The 22037-nt window shown below is 37.8% G+C and overlaps 1 protein-coding gene across 1 annotated transcript in view; it reads left to right on the forward strand.

Moving 5' to 3' along the window:
- Positions 1-22037, forward strand: part of LOC149168927 (uncharacterized) — a 214279-nt gene that overhangs the window by 119345 nt on the left and 72897 nt on the right. Inside the window, exons 8-9 of the mRNA XM_089428478.1 lie at positions 9147-9256; positions 17406-17556. Coding sequence (XP_089284604.1) covers positions 9147-9256; positions 17406-17556 — 261 coding nt within the window. The remainder of the gene's footprint in view (positions 1-9146; positions 9257-17405; positions 17557-22037) is intronic.

Raw genomic sequence — 22037 nt, forward strand, 5'->3', positions numbered from 1 at the left:
AGGCACTGTACTCGCTGTATGATAGTTTAGTATCAAAAAGGACAGGAACTCAGGCCTCCAATGAGAGGGAAACATCACTGAGTGCTGTTACAGTTTATATAATAACAGAAAGTTTTTGCAGCAGTATATACAAAGAAATAGAAAGCTGAAAAGTGAAAGAGAACTGTGGGCAGCTCACAAGTTATGCAAAAACGGGAGGAGCAAGTCGCCTTGCCACCCCGTCCACCACTTTTTCTACTGACCATGCGCCCAAATCCTGCTTAGTGCCTTTTTTAGAAAGGTTGTCTGCGTCTGTGTTTCTTTCCCTGAAAATATGACAAATTTGAAGCTCAGAAAAACAATTTTTAAGTCGAACAATCTCATTAAGCAAAGGAGTTAACAGAAAATTCCTGCAATGACGCATTCCATTGGCCCACTTGATTGTATTTAGAGAGTCACCAAATATCTGAGCCTCACGCTCATTGCGCAAAGAGAGCCAACAAAGAAGCAAATGTAAGGCTTTTAATTCAACAAAATTATTTGTTTCGGTGCCAAGTCCAATGGATGCTTTGAGGAGAATCCCCGAGGGAAAGTGGATAACTAGACCAGCGCTGTATTTCTTATTCATATTTGAGGCCCCATCGAAGTAAGCCCACGGGATGGAGCCCTTTATTTCTTCTATCTGAACAGGCCTGGTACGCTGAGAAGAGGAGGGAGAGGGTATGCTTTCATAAATGGCCACTCCCTCTGCTGCTAATCAGGCAATGGGAAAGAAAGTATCTGTGAAAATCAGGCGGTTTCTGGCAAGCTAGATTTCCCACACAACCAATAAGGGCAGCGTTCTAACTTTATCATTGGGAGCGTGCTGCCACTAGCTATTCCAGGCCTCAGAAATCTCCTCCCCCTCCCAACTTAGGGGGATATTAGTCAATCGTAGCATTTCATTCCAGAGGCTTTTAGAAAAGGGACAGGCAAGGAAGATATGCTGGGGAGTTTCCTCGCTCTCCTTACACAAAGAACACCACCCGGGGCCATTTTTCCCCCTTTTTTGGAGAAAATCCCAAGTGGGTACTTTTCCTTGTAGAACACACTAGAAAAACAGCTGAGTCTTGGCTGGCCCTTTCAATTTCCACAGTGACTTGGCCCACCAATTTGGTTCCTCCCACCCCTTTTGGGACATAAGCCAGTCATATCCCTTCTTAGGAGAGTAGAAGCCCGTCTGTGAATGCACCCATCTCAGCTCGTCTGGCTCATTGGTAATACGAATGTGAGAGTTCAGCAGACCAGCACGGAAAGCCCTCCATTCCTCTTGCCATCTTCCTTCTAGGGCGAGGAAATCCCCTGATAACCACTCTTGTCGCCAAATAGATGAGTTTACAGGATCAGCAATTTGACAGAGAAAGAAAAAACCTCTGTTATTTAGATGTTCGATCAGATCCCGTGAGAGGGCGTATGAGTCCGAGCAGCCCACCCACGGATCTCTTCCAAGCCTTACTGAGCTGCCATCACCTACTTTCCATGCCAACCCTTTTTCAATAATCTGTACAACTGCCACGAAAGCTTTCCAGATAACATAGGTGTTTTTTGATGATTTGATGGGCTGTCTGATCCATTCCAAGGGAGAGATTGGGTCGATATACTTTCTTCTGGTCACAACAGTCCAAAGATTGTCCGAAACTACCAGCGTCCAGGCTAATTTAGCAGCTAATGACTGAGAGAAAGGAAACAAGTCCTTTATCCCCCATCCACCCGAGCATTTTGGGCTGACAATTTTATCCCATACGACCCAGGGAGTAACATGGTCCTTCTGTCCAGTCCATAAGAACCTGCTCCAGATTTTATTTATTTTCAGCAGAATGCATTTCGGCACCCAGGTGAGACTAGCCCAGTATACAGGGATGGCCAAAACCACAGATTTAATCAAAACTAACCTGCCAGCCCTTGACAGCCATTTAAAGCTCCAATGTTTCATTCTGTCCTCAATTTTCGCCAAAAGCCAAGACCAGTCTTGAACCCTGTAGGAGTCAGGCTTAAGCAAAAAACTGAGATATTTGAAGAGGTCATGAAGGGACTTTGCTTCAAAAGAGAGTAGCTCTTTTGCTCTGTTCACTTCAGAAAGTGAGAGCCCTGCAGTAGTGATGGAAGATTTCTGATCATTTATGACCAGACCTGTGGCTTTTAGGAAAATGTCTAGAATCCTTCTAATGCAGCGGCAGTCATCCCGGCTCCCATCACAAAATAATAGAATATCATCTACGAATAGGAGGTGAGTTACCCAAAGATTAAGCCCAACTTCAATCCCTTTCAGATCACCCTGTCTCTTTGCCGCTTTGATCATTAAGCTTAATCCTTCAGCTGCGAGTAGGAACAACAGTGGGGAGAGAGGACATCCCTGGCGCAGACCCCTTTGAGGATTGAAAAAATCCGAAGCAGCACCGTTGATTAGGACAACAATCGAGGTTGAAGAAACACACCCCATAATCCATCTCACAAAGTCATACTTGAACCCAAGGTGCGTTAGGAGAAGCCTTAGATACATCCAGCTGATTCTGTCATGTGCCTTAGAAAGATCTATTTTGATGATGGCCCCTTTTTTCCGACTCTTTTTGAGGCTGTGAAGGGTTTCCTGAGCTACTCCAACAACCTCATGAATTTGTCTTCCATCCAGAAAGCCAAATTGTTCCAAGGAAATGTTTTTGGAGAGGAAAGGTTTTAGCCTGGAGGCAACAATTTTTGCAATAACCTTGTATAAGCAGGTGCACAGTGAAATGGGGCGAAAATCATTAAAGGAAGAGGGGTGGTCAGACTTTGGGATGAGGGTCAGGAAGGTAGCATTGAAGGGCTGGTAGACCAAACCTGAGACCCTGGATTCTTCCACCACCGCAGTCAGATCTTCGCTTAGGGCATCAAAAAAGTGAAGGAAGAATTCCACCGTCCAACCATCCGGTCCCAGGCTTTTCTCTTTTTGCATCGACTTTAGAATAGCTTCCACTTCATCTTTAGAGATCGGAGACATCAAAAGATCATTGCCTTCTTCATCAATGAAGCTTGGGAAGAATTGAGCTACTCTTATAACTTCAGCAATAGAAGCTTCTGCTGGAGCTCTAAACAGATCTTTGAAGTAGGCAACCCCAAGAGAGGCAAGCTCTTCAAAGGACTGAGCCTTTTCCCCATTCTCTTTTGGCATTTCCCAAATGGTATTTAAATTTTTCCTTCCTTTGGCATATTGCTGGAAGAATTTTGTGTTTTCATCCCCCGCTTGGAGCCAGATAGCCCTGCTCTTCAATCGCCAACTTTCCTCCTTTACCTGAAGAATTTTCCTTCTAGCTGCTTCAAGCTTCCGGATTCTGTCTCGAGAGTCCAAGGTGGCATAGCCACCACCTTCCGGACCTTCCAAAAGCTCAAGTTCGGCATTTATAACCCTTAACTCCTCATCTTCCTTCAATGTCTTTTGAAGAACCCAGGCTTTAGTTGCAGTCTTCAAACGTTTTAGGTTATTCATGAAAGCCTTACTCCGACTCAGCCCCTCCTCATCAGCTGGCCCATCCTTCCTCCAAGTAGTATGAAAGAGAGTTTCAAAGGAGTCATCGGCAAGCCAAGAGGCATTGAATTTGAAAGGGGACCCAGGTTTTTTGAGAGTTCCTTTTGCCTCCATCAGAATTGGGAAGTGGTCGGACAGGCCCCCTTCACCCACCCAATGTCGAAAAATGGACAATTTTTCAGATAAATCTTCACCTATGAGAAAACGGTCCAATTTCTTACCCACCCAGTCATCACCCACTCTTTTATTTCGCCAAGTAGGTCTGGATTTGAGGAGCGTAAGATCGACCAGATGGGAAGAGGCTATCTTGGAAAGGAAAAAGTCTGAAAGAGGGTCCGCACGAGCATTTGCTCCCCAAGATTCCGAGACCCCCAGAGAGAAATTGAGGTCCCCTCCAATGATCAGATTAGGGTGGGCAAGACAAGAATTTTGGAAAAATGAAGACCAGAATAGCTCCCTCTCCTGACAAGGCCCATAAACATTAAGGAGAAGAAGAGGTAGACAGAGCTCCTTAGAGTAAAGCTCCAACGCTAGAGAGTGATCATACCCCCAAGCAGAGATTTCCCTGAGATTTCCTGCTTTATAGCCTGTGACCACCCCCCCAGAGCGACCATTTGCATCAAGGGCTTGAAAGAGCCAACCAGGAAGCAGTTTAGATAAAAGAGCTATAATTTCCTCCCCTTTACCAAGAGTTTCTTGAAGCATAAGAATGTCTGGGTTATTTTGTCTGATCAAATCCCTCAAAGCTAGTTTTTTGGGCTGACTAGCTAACCCCCTACAGTTGTAGGAAAGAAGGATCATTTCAAAATGTCAGGGGGTGGCTTTGCTGCTCTAAGCACCCCAGTCAGGGTAGTTAATCATTGTTTATGTCTATTATTATTTATATTATTTTTACTATTTTTATATATATATTATTCATAACAATAACTTAGTCCATAGCCTGTATATACAAATTTGCATATACTGATTTATTCTACATGGTGCCGACAATGTTACCTCAACTAGTATAGGTTTCACAATTGGTTTGGAATTTGACAGTTTGAACCTGGTTAGTATGCCTTTTCCATATTTGGTTTGTCACTTGACAATTTGTCTTCTATTTTTCAAACTTTCTTGTCCAATGTAGTGAAATATGCTGTCATGTCAAATGCCACATTCAAGTCTGTTTTCAACTCATGAAACAGCCTTGACTTATTATTACCTGTAATTATAATAATTAGGTCTTAGAGATATATGCCAACAACAAATATTGTATCTAAGTCTTCAACTTTTATTTATAAACATGAATCAGAAGAGCTTCATTAAAACCCATTCTGCTTGAAGTATTTATCAATTTTGGAGTGCCATGCTCTTGGATCTTGTTTCAGCCCATATTGGCACTCTAAATTCTTTTCTGTTCTTTTGAAAACAAGGAGGCTGATCAATGCACACCTCGTTATCTAGAAATGCATTCAAAAGGCCACTTGCCACATCCATTGGAATTGAGCTGCTAATCCATGTATAAGCTTAATAGTGTTTTTGTTTTCAAATTGATGAAAATGTCTTTTCATAATCCATACCCTCCTTTTGTGCATATACCATTGCTATTAGTCTTGTTTAGCATTTGCCAATGAAGCCATCAACATTTTGTTTTATTTTAAGCACCCATTACGTTTGTTAGTTTCAATTTTTCGTCCTTTTATGGCATCCTCCCATTCTGTTCTTCCGATGAATGGTTAATATGTGATGGAATTTTTCAATCTTGATTGCATTTAATTTCATCGTCCTGTCATAATGTCTCAAAATCTTTAATAATCTGCAATTATTGTTTTCATAGTTTCCAGTCTCATCGAATTTACACTTGGGCTGCTTTTGCCAGGAATATATGTGTTATCACTTTTGTTATCTCATGCTTTTCTTTTGTTTATTTTTGTCCACCAGTGTTCTTCCTTCATTATGTATAAACTGAGGTGTTGTTTGGTGTTTTTCTTTTGAGTACATCCTTCATAAAACTGCCTCCCTCCACAAGATAAGAAGAAAAATCTCTGGAAAAGAGAAATAGGCATGATTTCAGACATGTCTTCCGTAACAGAGTGTCACAGTGACTGTTTTGTAGGACTTGGAGACATATATGTTGGGGTTCAAGTCCATAGACAGATTGCAGCGGAATTTGCCACTGCTGGAGAACATGGTTGATGAGGGTTTTGGCATTTCCCACAAGCTGTCAAGTTTTTTGTTGCCATCAAGTTTTTGGGCTGCATCACTTCTCAAAATATTTTTGTTCACCATCTAAAGTTCAAATTTAGGTGCTTTGTATCCTTATATCACATATGATCTTTTTCTGTTGTGTCCTTGGCCTAATCTTTTTTCTATAGCACCATGGCCTAAGAGGCAATTTTTATCCATGCAAGTTAACTATTTCTTAATGTATATAAGTTGAGAGAAGATGATTTTATTAATGTTTACAAATGGCTAAGTGATGGGTCAATGGGACTAGAGCGTACAATCAGTGTCCAGTAAACATTGGGTGTGTCAGGAACACTCCTATAACTAAAATGTATTCAAAATACAAGAGATATAAATGAGAATAAAAGAATGAGAAGCACAAAGCTAGGCAAACTTTATGAGACACAAGGTTTTAGCTCCACATTGGCATCATAAGTGGAAATAAAAGTAGAGTAAGAAGAGGGAGAAGAGGCCTCCTGGCTCTCATCAATGATTGTGAAGGGACTGATGGAAACTTGTTGATGTTGACCCAAAGAGTTATCATGGCTGAGGGGACCTGGCTGTAGAATCTTAGGAGGGACAGAAGGGCTTGAAGAGAAGGAATTTCAATAAGGGTGAAGAATAAGGTCAGAAAGAAAAAAGAGGATTTATGAAGGTGCGAATGACAGCTTTCTCAAGGAGTAGTAACTTTAGTTGTGAATCTTTATCATTAGGACTCAGGAGCATCACAAACAATACTAAACTTGTTAAATTTATGTGAAAGTTCAAAAAAAAAATGTATACTGTTAAGGAAATTATGGGCCATTGTAGATGGTCAGGAAAACAGACTAACTACGGCAGATGAATGAGGGAAATTTGATGATAGTGACAGAAAGGCACTGGCGATTATTGGTATGGTTGTAAGCAAATGAAATTGTCCCACGAGTTCAAGATACATGATCATCCAATACCACATAAGTTATATTTTTAAGCTATTATAGGATGCCAAAATGAACAAGGGTGCTTTATCAATTATATGGCCTGACAATGACAGAATGGGGCACACTGACCAAAGATTTAATAAAGCTAAAAGACATTAGGAATTGGCTAATTTCCATTGGAGACAAAATGTCAAGGAAGGATCTGGTTGTGATAAAAAAATATATCAGGTATATGTTACAAGTTTTAGGTTTTCTAGAAGGATAAGTGAATATAATAGAATAAGATAAGATAGGTCAATGGGACTGCTAAATACAATAGTATCAATAGAGTCTCTGGGAGTTCAAAGGGCCTCTCCTATATAAATTGATAGAAAAAAGATCTAATCTAAGATATATAACCTAACAGCTGGAAAAAAAATACTGATCGGAAAACTAAAGTGATGCATATACTGCTGAGGGACACAATCAAAATGCCTTAGAGGGATGCGTCAGAGGACAATACAAGGGGAAGGGAAGGAGCCTGAGTGCCCACTGGACCTATCTGCTGAAGATGGGTCGGGAACACTGCACTCCTGTGGGCCATTCACCTCTGTATAAATATTTGCTGTATTCAAGAAGCATGAATAAACATTTGGACTACTGTTGCAAGAAGAATGAAGAAGCAAAATGTATGGTGTTAACAATATTGAACATGCGTTTGTCACATAAGCACACAAATCACATAATTGAATTTGATGAAGATAGATGTTTTATTAAAGACAAATCGATCATCGGACAATTAGAGGGTAGTTGCAAAAGGGAAATAAGGAAGTTGGGTTATGCAAATTTGAAGCAGCAACGATTTGTCAGCAAAGTGTTAATGGTTGGTGAAATGTAACAAGAGAATAATGGCATCAAATATTTGGTCATTTGAACTATTGTGATCTCTTTTTTGTTAAAAAGATTTAATATGGCACATGCCACATGGTTTACTTAAAATCACACCTGCTACCTTCCTTTTTTCTAGATCTCAGATTTGACAAGACTCTTACAACAACTGAGAGGCTGATCCAGGCTGGCAGATTTTGAGATTAATCAGCAATTCTTGAACTAAAATATTTTCTAGTGCAATTTTTATTATATGAACAAATAATTGCTTTGTCATCACCGCCTTCTGAGGTTTTCCTGTAGAACCTAATGAACACTCTATAGAGTGTCTGTGCAATGTGATACTCCTTATCTGCACACAAATTGATTGATACTCATTCTTGAGAGGCACCTCCCACTTTCATTTATCTCAAGCTTCGATTTGACAGAACTCCTACATCAACTGAGTGGGCCATCACAGCTGGCAGAATTTGGAGATCAACCAGAGTTCCTAGAACATAAAAGTTTTCTAGTGATATTTTCATTATATGAACAAAATTTGCCTTGTCATCCCCACCTTTTGATTCTTCCATAGGTCCTAATGAACAACCTATAGAGTGCCAGTGCAATGTGAGACTACTTATCTGCACACATATTGTTTAACACTCATTATATCTGAGGTCTTGACAATACACCAATCCAGTATTATAAGATGTTTTAGGTGCTGAACATTCCCCCAAAGGGAAGGGCCTACTATCATCCAATGTCCCTTAGAATACTTAGAGAGTAGTAGGAAAGAATCAATGTAGTCTAGCTGCTCCATGCCCCTTGTAAACCTTCAGAAACTGTAATTTTTAGGCTTAATCACCAATATACATATATCACATCAGGAAGATCCACCCGAAGCAAAGAAGAAGAGTGGTGTGCTGTACCTGGTTAATTTACAAACCTTTGCTTGAGAAACTAACCATAATTGAAAGAGCCTACCAAAGCCGTGAAGATGAGCTGGAGTGCTCTTGCGTTCAAAGGAAATGATTAATATGGAGATTTATTCTGTAAATTTTGCAATTTTTGGTCAATGAGCTGTGCAGAGACAACACCAGCCAAGACCAGATGACTCAGCTTGGAGGTCAAGTTTAGTTGATTAGCACTGGTGACATATGTACTGATATCCAAATGGATTATTGTCTATTTCCTTTATTCCTGTCTTTCCCTTTCATTAGTTAAAGAAATGTTACATGATAAGTAACCTACTGTGTCCCATAGGTCATTTAACCTCACGTTTTAATAAAATCTATTGATCAATCTATCTAACTCATCCATGGTCAGATCACCTCCACACTTTAGCTTCAGATTCAGCTCAGATGAGAATTAGGATAGGAGGCCAGAGACCAGCCTATGTCCTTCTTTGCTTCATCAATTTAGTTGTGGTTCCCAACCATTACTAGTTATCCTATTTGTTTTGTTCTTGCCATTTCTTTTTGATTCTTTTCCCTTTTGTGTAAAATATTGTGGTTTTGATCCAACCTTCTTCCCAAATTCATATTTCTCTTCTGCACCATCAAAGCATTGGAATTGGATGTTTTAGTTTACAGTACATGAACACAATCTCGCATATTTTCAAAATATAAACATTTTTGTCTTCTTCTCCACAGGATTGTTCTGGTGATGATTTTGCCAAAGATAATGTTGAACGGGATGAAAGGCGCCTGACAGAGTTAGGAAAACGAACGATTGAAATTTTTGTGCTGGCTCACCTTTTCAGGTAATTGGTAATGTGTTTAAGTCATAGCTGTTGATGTGCTTCAGTTAGTGATGTTTGTTTTGCACATAGGCCATTATATCTTGGTTGATTATTAGAACTGGAGTGGAATGACGATGTCCTCCCTTGGACCCCCCACCTCAATGCTTCCCATGTTTTAGGGACTGGGGGACTCAGTGTGGAATGTTTAGCCATAGTTTTAAAACCTAGTTGACTCTAACTTGGACCCGGCCAAGTTGACCCTTAAGGGCATGGACAGAACCACCAAATTGGCTCAGGTGACTGGTTTGGTACTGAATCTGTCCAACTCAGTTGAGTGCATACCTACTCAGTCAAGTTTGTACTGGCTTGGTTTCCTAGAGGCTGAAGTGCTATTTAGGGCAAAAACAAGTTGCTTGACACATTGGCACAGGTCAATCTGGAATGATAATATAAAATTCTCAAGTAAAATGGTAGATGCTAGAAAAGGGATAGACTTAGGTGAGTACTTGGCCCAGCCAAGACTCAGCAATATCTGTGGGTCTTAGCTGAGTCAAACTACACTGATCTGGATCAGGGTATGGCATGTTGAGATCTTGATATTGCTAGGCATACTCATGATACATGGTGGACACACTTGGCTTGTATCCATATCTGTATCAACCCAGAAAACAGAGAAGACACAGAGACTTGAGATCTTAAAATATTTTAAACCCTAAACTTTGCATTCAAATTCTCTTCACGGATCCTCCTATTCTTCACGTTTATGGTGAATATTTCTCTGTAATGTATGTCTAATGTGTGTCTCTAATATCTATCTCGATATATATTTAAATATTTATCTTTCAATCTATATATTTGTAATAATTCATTCTCTTTTCAAACTAGTTGCTTCTAGAACTGTACCCATTTTCAGAACCTCCCTATTTCAAGGAACTGTACCCATTTTCAGAAAACTCCCAATCCTCTTTCTAACTATTTACTCACCAATTGGATGAGAGTACAGGCTGGCCAAAGAATTCATCCTGTCTACCATTTTTGTAGAGTTTGGTTTGTCATGAACTCACCTTTTCCACTCCTTGATATCACATCAAATCAATGTTCTTGTTGTGCTCTGCCATTGAAGCACTATTCTGCTTCACTGTTGAAGCTTCTTTGCCTTGCCTGAAGGTTTTCTTTTCTTTATGAACAACAACAGCAGATAAAAGAAAAAAAATACACATGTTGTTTACCTTCTCTTTTCTGTCATTCACTTGAGGAAACTCTTCCAACCACACATACTCCAGAATTCTATAGTACCATGTGGGCATTTTTTCTCTGATCTTCCCTCCAAAGCAGTGTTGTGTTCTACCTGATATGGAAAGTGAAGTGTTACAACATCGTCAATAGTTTTTGTTTGCTCATGTACATAAACTCCACAACTCGAATAATTCAGGTAGTGCATTTGAATACACTCAGGCAACTCATGGAAAAGGGGAGATTATTAAGTGATGCTGGCAGGCTCATAATGGGCAAGGTCATAGAGGTTTGTTATTTTATCTTGAGACTATGGTCTCTCAGGCTTCTATGACCCATTACACATAGTATCTTATGAATAGAATAAGCATTGACCACTGAAGAGAAGAATTTTGTACTATATCTACTCGTATTATTAATTCTTATGCCTAGAATAATAATATTGGTGAATTAGTGATAAATTATCACAATTCCCTCCAGTGATCCTCCTTAATGTTGGAATAGAGATTCAACGTCTCAAGTTTTGAAGAGCTTTGTTCAATCAACTCTTGCGACATCTAGGGAGTTTCCATGGTTGTAATGGTGGGCTAAAGGTTCATGCTTGATTCCAATATGTCAAGGCTTTGTCCTTTTTGGAAATACTCGGTAGCCATGATACTTAGTTCATTGGTCAATATTCATGTTTGGTACTAGATGCTGAGCCTGCTATAATCCCAATGCATAGAATATCTATAGCACTTAGAGATTAAAGGAAAAGAATTTGGATTGTGAGGAGCAACTGGTGGCAAAAATGCATTCTCTTGTTTCAATTTTTGGTGTGGTGCTTAGTGGAAAAGAGAATTATCTAGAAAGGTCAAGGAAGAGCGAGCATACCCTAATTTTCAATGATCTTTGCAATGGCATTTGTGATGATGATACCAAGCGTCTTGAACCTACAATAGATAAGGAGCTTGCCATATGGATGACAAAAGACAAGAAAGTGTATGTCTCGATTGTTGCTTTTATAAGTGAAAAGGACCAAGGCGAGTCATCATATTAGATCTATCAAATATTCTTGGAGTGATTTGAAGAAGTTGAAAGATTTGTATGATTCACAGTTAGAATTGGAGCTAATTCAATTGCTGTTGAAGCCTCAACCTGGAGATGAACGATAAAGATCCCATGGATTTAGCATCCGAAATTAAAGCTATCATGCATGACATTGATGCTAATGGTGTGAAGATAGACATTGCTCTCATGACCTTCATCAAGACCATTTAACCCACATATTCTCATTATCTTGAATCACTTCACGCTAGTGGACAACTGAAGTCTCTTGATTTTGACTCTTTGTGTGGAAAAAAATGCAGAACATGAGAAAGATTTTGGTAAGAAGACAATTCGAGCACACTAGAGAGACTGCATGCCTTGCTCAAAAAGGGAAGATTTAATTACATGATTCTTCTAGAGGAGAAGGTATCTAGAGAGGACGTGGAAAGAAAAATTTCAGAGGCGGAGAGGTAGACATAATTAAGGTGAGAGATCTAATCTTCACTGTGTTTATTGTGGCAAGAATGGACAAAAAGAAAACACACGTAAAATCCCATGGGAGAAGATCAAATAAGAAGAAGATCAAAAGGGAAAAAAGATAAAGCTCCTAAATCCACTCATTCTATTGTTGCCCATTGCAATATTGACATAAATGAAGATTTGTTCAAAACTTCATTTGATTTTTGGAGAGATGCCTGGTTGCTTGACAATGGTGCTACTTGCCACATGATATTTTAGAGAGAATTTTTTTGAAGAATTGAATGACAATGTAGAGGGTGCAATATACTTTGTTTATAGATCCAGTGTCAATCTTGCAGTAACTCTGATCGTTAGGTTCAAATTGCTTGGATTCAAGGATTTTCTTTTACATGATGTTCTCTATCTTCCTTAGTTTCAGAGGAACTTGTTGTCTCTTGTACATCTTTAGATCAAGGCCATAACATTCACATGTTTGGCAGAAAAGTTGAAATAAAGAGTTCTTCTGGTTGTCATGACAGGATGGGAGGATGACAAGTTGTTGAAGTTCAAAGGGACATCTAGATGGGCATTGAAGTCTGCGTAACTTTCTCACTATGATGAAGTTATATTCCATCTATAAAAAATTAATTGAAGGGTTTTGAGATGACAAACATGGGATATTGGGCAAAGAGATTGCTGGAAATACACATCCATTTTTATAATTTCGTTTCGACATTGTTGGTCTGAAACATCAAAACAATACAAATGGATGTGGTATTTTAAAAAATCTCTCTACCCAATAATATGGCCCACATAAGTGTAAATTTGACACATTGGATGTCTTCACTACAACTAGGGTATTGCAGTAAATACACATGGGATATTGGGCAAAGAGATTGCTGGAAATACACATCCATTTTTATAATTTCGTTTCGACATTGTTGGTCTGAAACATCAAAACAATACAAATGGATGTGGTATTTTAAAAAATCTCTCTACCCAATAATATGGCCCACATAAGTGTAAATTTGACACATTGGATGTCTTCACTACAACTAGGGTATTGCAGTAACTTAGAGTCTAAGATATATATTCATCTCCCAAAAGTACATTTGAGAGTTATTGGATACATTTGGCATGGCTGTTTGTAATCCTTTCTCTAGTCCAATGAAGCAAAATTTGAAGCTAAGATCAAAAGAAGGGAATGAATTTGAGGATGCAACTAAATATAGATAGCTTGTGGGGAGTCTTATCTATCTTACTACAACCAAACTAAACATTTCATTTGCAATTGGTATCCTTTCTAAGTTCATGGGAAAACATTGTGAAGGAGATTGGTGTGCTGCAAAGAGAGTTCTAAGGTACTTGAAGGGAACTCAAAACTTTGGGCTCTAATGCGCTAAAGGGTAGGACATCAAACTAGTTGGACATACAGATTCAGATTTTGATGGGGATAAGGAGAATGGAGTCCGAGTATCTACTTCTGAATATCTTATGTGTCTTGGATCAACAACTATCTCTTGGAGATCGTGCAAATAGTCCATTTCAATAGATTCCACTATAGAGGCAGAATATGTGGCTATTGCATAGGCAACAAGGGAGATTGTGTGGCTAAGGAAGATGCTAGAAGATTTGCAGGAGAAATAGGGGAATGTTACTCCACTTTTGGTTGACAACGCTCCTACAGTCAAGTTGGTCGACAAACGTAGATTCAATGATCGAACAAAGCACACCAGCATGAAATACTATCTGATTTGACATCATGTAGAGGCCAAGGTCATTCAACTGATACACTATTCCATAAGTGAGCCAATTACAAACATCTTCACCAAAGGACTTGGAAGAGAAAAGTTTGAAAAGTTTGGAAAGATGCTTGGACTCACAAATATACCTTCAGATCAATAGGGAGAATGTTAGATACTTAATACTAGGGATTGGTTTCTTGTAAATATTGTAATTGAGAAATGTGAAGAGTCATAGGTGAATAAGAACAATCGTATGACCTGTGAAACCAAAGGGCAAGTTGGTGTATTTATATATGGCTCCTTTTAATAAATTATTTCAATGGGTGGAGTTATTCATCCTTGGCTTGTAAGTTGTCACATAGATAATTCACTATATCAAGCAAACATATGTTAATGCTTTTTCATTTAATTTCAATTTTATGGAGTAAAACGATATTCAGTAGAACTAAAACCTTAAAGTGGCTAACTCGAGGATTTCTATTGGGTCAAGCCTCTTTCAAAGTAAGATTCTGCATTGCCTTTTTAGGATATGTATTTAGCAAGTACAATCCAATGTGTATTATTTCTGGCTAAGACTTGTTCAATATTGTCTTAGGTCACAATCAATGTTATCAAGGTAGGATTGGTTGACCCCAAAAACCAGAGAAGGACTTGAATTAGATTAGAATTGGTAAAAAATCATAAACAAAGATTAGTCAACCAGAAAATACGTAAAACATTCAAATTTTATTTAAAAGATATATTCATGTACATTCATGCGAATCCAAACCATTAGACACAACATATACAAACTTTTTTCATCTATAATAGCAAATAAGGGTTTAGAATTAGGTTTTTAGTTTTTTGAGTGAGTTTAGTCGGTCCACTCGCGCCTATACGAAATTGTATAGGGGGTGAGTTGGTTTTATGCAAAATAGTTTGTTGAGTAAATAACTAGTTGATTTAGTTATGGAATCTTAGTGGATGTTTAGTTGGAGGAGTTTCCTCTACTTAGAGGGGAAATAATGCATTATATCCATTGTGTTATATGCTTGTAAATGAAAATGAAAAACAAACCCCTAGGGAGGGGGAAGCTAAAGAGGGTTTTGTAGTGAAGCAAGATGGTATTTCCATAATGAAGCTAAATTAGGACTTTGATTTGTTGGGCTACAAAGATGTGGAGTGGGTGAGTTAAACAAATAAACCATATAGTACATTAATGATGGAACGATTAAATTATTTAGACACAACATAGTTAAATAGATGGCTGGTGATATGACCCGTTCTATATTTAGCTATGTCAGTTTTATTTCATATAATTCATTTCTAGATGCTAATTGAAATATTTCATTAACGTTGACTGCAAACACGTTGCTTAGTCTAGATAATTTGTCCTTATATAAGAGCAATTAACTATATAACAATATGATCATGAGGGGAGAATGTTAAATATAATTTGCATATTAGTTACTTAGGCATTTTTTGACTAAATGTTTCTTCTATCTATTAATATACAAAATGTTATGTTACATGCATTTTATTTTTATTTAAGGAAAACCGCATAGGATCCCCACCTTTCTCCCCTAAATATCACAATCGTCAATGGAGGTTGGATCAACCATCAACCGCAATAGTGGTTGGTAACTCTCAGGTCTCCATTAGATTTGAACCTGTGATCTAAAGCTTGCCCATTGACAACATGCCTAAGATTGTTGGTTCAAAGGATTGAGCTAACCTACATTGCAGCAGAGCATTCTCCCAAAGAGAGCATTCAGGAAAGTCCCCTAGTGAGCACACTTCCTTCTGTGAGCGTGCTTCCTCATTAAAATTTTAACTTGCTACCATTTTAGGAAGTGCTTAGGGAGCATTGCTTCCAGAGTGATTCTAGAACGCTCTTGGGAAGCTCTTTGGAGCAAAAACATGCTCCCTCAACACTCCTGTGTGATGACGCGAACTTGGCATTTTCTATATTTTTGAGAACCAAGTGCTAACCATTGGGGCTGCATGAATTTCATATTGAAAAAGGTTTGTGATGACAACCACCATTAAGTAAGTTAGTGGGAAAAAAGAACCTGGCCTTACACATTGTATGAAACAAATCAATAAGAGAACTTGCAATAGATCAGAATCACTTATAATATGAACTTGGATGCATTTTGGAAGGCCTTTTAGGAACACTTTTTATCTCTTCATCGACAATACATTGAAATTAAATGGGTTAGACTCATTTGAGCAATGAGACATTAATGTACTTAATGTACTCCTCTCCTACTACATAATGAGACATTGCATTGTCTATTGTATGTTTGTATTGGGGCTGCATGAATTTCATATTGAAAAAGGTTTGTGATGACAACCACCATTAAGTAAGGCCAGTGGGAAAAAAGAACCTGGTCTTACACATTGTATGAAGCAAATCAATAAGAGAACTTGCAATAGATCAGAATCACTTATAATATGAACTTGGATGCATTTTGGAAGGTCTTTTAGGAACACTATTTTTATCTCTTCATCGACAATACACTGACATTAAATGGGTTAGACTCATTCGAGCAATGAGACATTAATGTACTTAATGTACTCCTCTCCTACTACATAATGAGACATTGCATTGTCTATTGTATGTTTGAATCCACTCTTACTATTATGTGTATTCTTGTTCAAGCTTGTGGGTGTAAAACCAACATGGTATTGATGCCAAATTTAGAAAAAGCCGAGGAAGTAGGTGAAGGAGTTGAGCAATGTTGCGAATATCGGCATCGGGATAAAATCGGCAAGGGTATGGAAAACAAAAATTCGTAAAAATCAGGAAAATATCGGTAAAAATCGGCAAACATCGGCAAAATTAAGATACCATAAAAATATCTTTAAAAATCAGCAAACATTGGCTAGGCCAAAAAATAGTGATTTCGAGATAAAATCGGGATGTTATCAAGATGTTCGCAACACTGGAGTTGAGAGATTGCTGTGTTCACAGAAGGCATCAAGGAATTGCTTACACACACAATTGGATAGAATGACTCAGTTAAGTCAAATTTGCACCCGTGATTTTTGTGATGGTGAAGGGAATTTCTGTGGCTTTCATGGTCAACGTGTAAGAAGGAATTTTGAGGGTGTGGCAGTGTATTAGCCACTTTTGTGGGAAGGTTGAGTTAGAGCACTTCTCAAGGATGAGTTATTTCTTTTCTTACCTTATCTTTATTACTAATTTACTCATAGTATGTATCATAATGGTCTAGGGAAACGTCATTATCTTGGCCACACTGTTTCTATAGCGTAATTCTAGCTGTAAACTTTAATATTATTTTAGGGATTCATAACTTGCAAGTTAAACTGACCCATTCACGATATAAACTGGCAGTCTGGCACATTATTGCTCGAGTCAGTTAATTTCGAGAAGAAGAAAATAAGAGGTCTCATCCAGCATCTCTTTTCCAGTATGGAGCTTCTTTATTCTTAGTGTATTGATTGCTTGGTGCCTTTTTATTTCTCACCTTTTTCCCAGGTTTCTGGACGAGGAAAATACTGTTCTTTAGAATTTATGTTTATGATGTTTGCAACTACTAAGGTTTTTGTGTAGTTTAAATTTCTCTTGAGATGGTTGCACTTATCAAAAAAGAATTCACTAACACAACTCTGGAGAATTTTAATTTGCCATCACTACTGCAAATTATGTCAATTAGGAAGATTTGCCATGCTTAAATGTTATCTTTGCCTTGCTGTAGCAATCATGTTGAAGTAGCCTATCGAGAGGCCATTGCTCTTAAAATGCAAGAAGAACTCATTCTCGAAGAAGAGGCAGCAGGTCAAGCTGAGATTGAGTTCAGGGCAAAGCGTGAAGCTGCTGAAAAGGAAAAGCGATCCAAGAAGAAGCAGGTTGGTTTACCCTTAGCTCTCGCTGCTGGTTTTCATTTCATTTAAATCTTAAAAAATGTTATAGTTCAGTTAATTATTCTTGTTTCTTTTTTGACAGCCATGACAAAAAGGTTGTCTGTAATTTATCTACATTATAACTTCTGCAAGAGTTTTCATATATATATATATATTAATCTGACAATCTTTCTACTTCCTCACCTGGGTTGTATCGGACTAAAATTTATTAGAAATCTTAGTGGGTTAACTTGAAAAGTATAATGAATTTTTGAACTGTTTTTAAGCTGATCTTAAATTTAAATATAATTTTGATGGTTCTAGCTTCATACTCCGCATTAATGGAATTTGTATGTTCCATTTCTGGTTTCTTGTTTAGTTAGTTTGGCCATATTTATCTAGATAATTGTTTTACTATTCAACTATACATATTTTTTTTGCTATTTGTATTGAAATGTAGCACATTGTGTATTCAACTAGTACTGCAACAACATATGAGGCTGGCTATGAAAACCTGGTTTTCTGGGCAACTGTACGTGTTTTGGAAATGCCAAAAACCTGGGTTTATGGGTAATTATACGTGTTTTGGAAATGCCAAATGTTTCTGAAATGAAAAGGTTTTTGGAAACGAGCATCTTCCCAAATTTGAGGAAGCTGGAAAGTGTTTGAATAATTGTTACACCAACCAACCAAGGTTAGCCTAAGCAAAATTGCTAATGTACGGGTCGGCTTTAAATTCTTGGTAGAAGAAACTAGTTATGTCATGTCAGCCTGCCATTGAACCTTGTATAACAAAATGACTGCGCCTGAGAATAAAAGGCTAACAATCTTTAGAAGATTGTGAAGCAAGTGCCTCTCTCTATTGTATTATGTTTATTACCAACTGAAAGTAATTTGTGAAATGTCTCATGAACAACCTTTGAAAATATGTCCTGTTACATTCTGAAATCAGTGTTCTCTGAGCATAAACACTGAGGCCTCAGAGCCTCTTTCATAAACACTGATTGTCTGATCTATTGACTGTCACGTGAAGTTGAAAAGGATATGGCTATCATTATGAAAAATAAATGTCTATAGCAATTCATTATCCATTGGAACAAATCAGAACCCAGGCAGTCAATTCCAAACCCTATTTTGAAAAATAAACTCTGGAAACTTGGCTAGAGCAAATTTTAGTGTTAACAGGGTCCCGGGGTCTCAAAAAGTAGGTTGAGTCATTGTTGATATTTTGTAGCATCAGGAGGTATTCCCGCATGCCAAGGATCCTTTCAAATCATCAAAAAGAAATTATGAATATTATAGGAAAAATCAATTTTTTTATAATTGATCATGTCAGCTCCAAGAAGCCTAAGTCAGCCCCCCCATTAGAGGTGACATTTGGCACAAAAGGGCACCCATTTGATCAATATATAAACATAAGAAGACATCCAATATGGCCATTGGCCAACCAATAAGAAAGCAGCAAATCATCTGAAGTAGACACACGAGTGGACAGAAGAAGGACGAAGTTGACCAGACTTGAAGTTTGACCAAGATTGACTCTTGATCGATTCTTTATGCTGCCTGAATTTTGACCAGGATGTTGACTACAGGACGAAATCAACTCTGAATTTTGACTGCAGGACTGAAGATCGCAAGAGGCTTAAATTCGGTCCTGTTGGCTACTGTTGACCTGCATTGAATTCTCTGTTTTGAAGAGTTTGATCAGCTACTACAGTTTGGAATTATTTTGACCAGGTTTGACTGGTATTTGGGCTTGAGAATTGGCACAGATTTCTAGACAATATTTATTGTAAACTTTTGCTGAAGAATTGAATTCTCCTTAGAAGAAAAGTTTGTTGGGTTTTTCCCAAGGTTGGGTTTTCCCAGGGTAAATTTGTGTCTCTTGTGTTTGGCTGTCTCTTTATGATCCTACTGTTATCATTGTTCTATTGTTGAGATTTTCTATGTATAATTGCTTAATGATTCATGTGGCATAAGACAATGTAATTATAAACCATTAGAAGTAATTATCAAGATTAGAGCAGCCATTAAGAGTCTAGGGGAACTCAAGATTAATGAAATCTGTGGTCAGAATTTCTCAAGCACTAGGATGGAAGTCAAATGTCAAAAGAAGTCTAGTTTAGAGTTTAGAGGGAGCTAGGTCTCGGGCATTGATGTTTAGTTAGTAGATAGTGGTGCCTCAAAACACATGACTGGTTTTCTAGATGTTCTTACAGATTTGACAAAAAAAGACTCACTTTTAAAGGTGGAACTTGGAGATGATACACACTATGCTGTAATAGGAATTGGATCAGCTTCATTTCCACTAGAATCTGGAAGCACTCTACATATGAGTGAAGTCTTATTTGTTCCAGGATTGCAGATTTTTTTTTTTTTTTTTTTTTTTTCGTTATTTTTCTATTTTAGCCTTGGAAGACAAAGGATATAGAGTTGCATTTGTGGATGGACAAGTGCTTACATGGCTTAAAGGCTTAGACATAAATTCTGCAGAAGTAATTGGCTTTCGGGAAGGATTGTAGAGGTTGATAGGATGACCAACTCAAGCATTAGTCCATGACAGCATCAGTCTATGTGAGCTATGGCATAGAAGATTGGCTCATCTACACTACAAGGCTTTACCTACATTAAGAAATATCGTTACAGGTATTCCAGAACTTCAAATTGAACATGATGGTGTTTGTAAAGGATGTGCTCTTGGTAAAAATACTAAAGGATCTTTTCCAAGTAGTGATAATAGATCCAAAGGAATCTTGGATTTGGTTCATTCTGACGTATGTGGTCCAATGACAGCAAAATCCTTAGGTGGTTATTTATACTATGTAACATTTATTGATGATTTTTCAAGAAAGACATGGATTTACTTTATGAAAACTAAAGATGAATTTTTTAGAAAATTTCAAGAATTCCAAGCCCAGGTAGAAAATATGACAGGAAGAAAGATCAAAATTCTAAAATCAAATAATGGAGGAGAATATACATCTAGAGAATTCATTGATTTTGTAAGGAAGCAGGTATCAAAAAGGAGCTCATAGTTCCATATAACCCTTAACAAAATGGAGTAGCAGAAAGAAGGAATAGAACTATTGTGGAAGCAGCAAAAGCTATGATTCATGATCAAAACCTACCTTTGTTCTTATGGGAAGAAGCAATAAACACAACAATTTATGTTCAAAATCGAAGTCCTCTTCGAGCTTTAGATGACCAAACTCTTGAAGAAGTGTTCACTGGTTGTCCAATATATGTTCATGTACCCAAGGAAAAGAGGAAGAAATTGGAACCTTCAGGAAATAAGTGTTACCTTTGTAGGATATAGTGAGACTTCAAAGGCATATAAAATATACACTCCAAAACATCGTCAAGTTGAAGTTAGTCGAGATGTAATCTTTGATGAAGAAGCAACCTACAAAAAGTCGAAGGAATCACACATGGAGATTGATGATGAAGAAAAGGAGGCTTCAAGAATTACAAATTCAGATCCTTCTAGACCTCATCCTTTAGGAGATCAAGAAGAATTAGAAGAACCATCAAATCAAGATGATCCTCCTATAGACGTTGCTATAACAAGGAAAAGACCAACTTGACTTCTTGAGACCTTGCAGGATGCAAAAAAGACATGCAACTCCTCAGGGAACCTTAAGAGAAAGCAAACCACCTCAAAGGTACTCAAGCTATATGGCCTTGACATCTCATTTCATTGATTCAGAACCATCCAATTATGAAGAAGCAACAAGTAAATAGGTATGGAAGGATGCTATAGTAGAAGAATATCAGTTTATTATGAAAAATGATGTATGGGAGATGGTACCTAGACGAAAAGGGAAATCAATAGTGACTTCCAAATGGATTTTCAAGATCAAGCGTGCAACTGATGATAACATTGAAAAATACAAAGCAAGATTCGTGGCTAGAGGTATTTCACAAAAAGAGGGAGTTGACTATGACGAAACATTTGCTCCAGTTACTAGGTACTCTGTTAGAACTATTATTTCTCTTGTTTCTGTTATGGGCTGGAAAATACATCAGATGGACGTAAAGACTTCATTTCTAAATGGAACGATTGAAGAAGTATGCATTGGGAAGCCCCAAGGTTTTGAAATATATGGAAAATAATCCCATGTTTGCAGATTGAAAAGGGCTTTGTATGGTGCAAAGTAGGCTACCGAGCATGGTACTCTAGAATTAATGGATATCTGATGAGTTTAGGCTTCACTAGAAGTGATGTTGATGTTGATCTGTACTTTATGATTGTTGAAGGAAATCCTTTGATTTTGGTGTTATATGTTGATGATTTGTTTCTCATTGGAACAGAGAAACTCATTATTGAATGTAAAAAGGATTTTGCCTCAAAATTTGAAATGAAGGATCTTGGTCTAATGTACTATTTCTTGGGATTGGAGGTATGGCAACAATCTAATGAAATCTTTCTCGGACGAGGAAAGTATTTTGCTCAACTTTTGAAGGAATTTGGTGTGAAGACAATGGCC

The sequence above is a fragment of the Pinus tabuliformis genome, chromosome 4_2, assembly GCF_031772625.1.
Source record: "Pinus tabuliformis cultivar Carrire ecotype Pingquan chromosome 4_2, CPIR1, whole genome shotgun sequence".
Taxonomy (NCBI): Eukaryota; Viridiplantae; Streptophyta; class Pinopsida; order Pinales; family Pinaceae; genus Pinus; species Pinus tabuliformis.